We start from the raw sequence: 1205 nt of genomic DNA, 5'->3' as shown, positions 1-1205 counted from the left end.
AATGGCAACCGACTCCAGTGTTCTTGCCTGGAGAATCCCAGTTTACACTGATTTGCACCATTAGGCAGCAAGCTTAGAAAAATCTGGCAATGCCAGGGTCCAGGCTGGAGTTCCTGGGGGTAGAAATTCTAGGGATGTTCCGTACATGTGACTTGATATGAAGATGGGGTCTGTTGAATTGGGTGAGAGGGACAAGGTGAAGTGGGAGGCCAAGGAATCAGGTAGTTGGTGTTAACCCCACTAGACCGCACCCCTCAGAACTTCACTGGACAGTGCACTCGGCGCTGTGAGGAGAGTTACAGATGGACAGGAGAGAGGCTAAAACGAGCTCGGTGGTGGATGAGACAAAGGCTGAACTTCAGTGTAAGTGAGTTATCTAGGAATAAGAGTTTGATTTTAGCTTTCTGTGCTGGTATCGCTCTCGCAAACATGGTGAATGTTCCAAAAACCCGCCGGACTTTCTGTAAGAAGTGTGGGAAGCGCCAGCCCCACAATGTGACACAGTACAAGAAGGGCAAGGATTCTGTGTATGCCCAGGGAAAGCGGCGTTATGACAGGAAACAGAGTGGCTATGGTGGGCAGACTAAGCCGATTTTCTGGAAAAAGGCTAAAACTACAAAGAAGATTGTACTGAGGCTTGAATGTGTTGAGCCCAACTGTAGATCGAAGAGAATGCTGGCTATTAAGAGATACAAGCATTTTGAGCTGGGAGGTGATAAGAAGAGAAAGGGCCAAGTGATCCAGTTTTGAGCTTCATATTTTGTTTTATTATGAAGACAATAAAAATGCCATCAATAAAATCCTCTTTAAAAAAAAAAAGAGTTTGATTTTACTCTCTAAGGGAAATTTTAAAAAACATCTGATTAGACTATAATGGGTTTTTGACGACATAGAAGACAACAAAGAAAAAATATCATCCATATTCCCCTAATCCAGTTTTAACTATTTGAAAGTAATTTTGAGAGTTTTAATATTTGAAAGTAATTTTCTTCCAGTTATTTTTTTTTGCATGCATGAGCGTGTGTTATAATGATGCGTTACATGACTGGGATAACACAATTTGTATGTCTTACTGTCTCACTTAACAACATGTCTTATATGTATACACTACCACGTGTAAAATAGATAGCTTGTGGGAAGGAGCTGTATAGCACAGGGAGCTCAGCTCAGAGCTCTGTGAGGACCTAGAGGGGAGGGCTCGGTGA

General features: G+C 42.4%; 1 protein-coding gene across 1 annotated transcript; it reads left to right on the top strand.

Moving 5' to 3' along the window:
- Positions 1–405: 405 nt before the first annotated feature.
- On the top strand, positions 406–807 carry LOC113891913 (60S ribosomal protein L36a-like). The gene has a single exon (XM_027540350.1). The coding sequence runs from the start codon at positions 430–432 to the stop codon at positions 748–750; it is 321 nt and encodes a 106-aa protein (XP_027396151.1). The 5' UTR covers positions 406–429; the 3' UTR covers positions 751–807.
- Positions 808–1205: the final 398 nt, after the last annotated feature.

Source organism: Bos indicus x Bos taurus, chromosome 4 (assembly GCF_003369695.1).
Source record: "Bos indicus x Bos taurus breed Angus x Brahman F1 hybrid chromosome 4, Bos_hybrid_MaternalHap_v2.0, whole genome shotgun sequence".
Lineage (NCBI taxonomy): Eukaryota > Metazoa > Chordata > Mammalia > Artiodactyla > Bovidae > Bos > Bos indicus x Bos taurus.
This window is presented reverse-complemented; position numbering and strand designations above follow the sequence as displayed.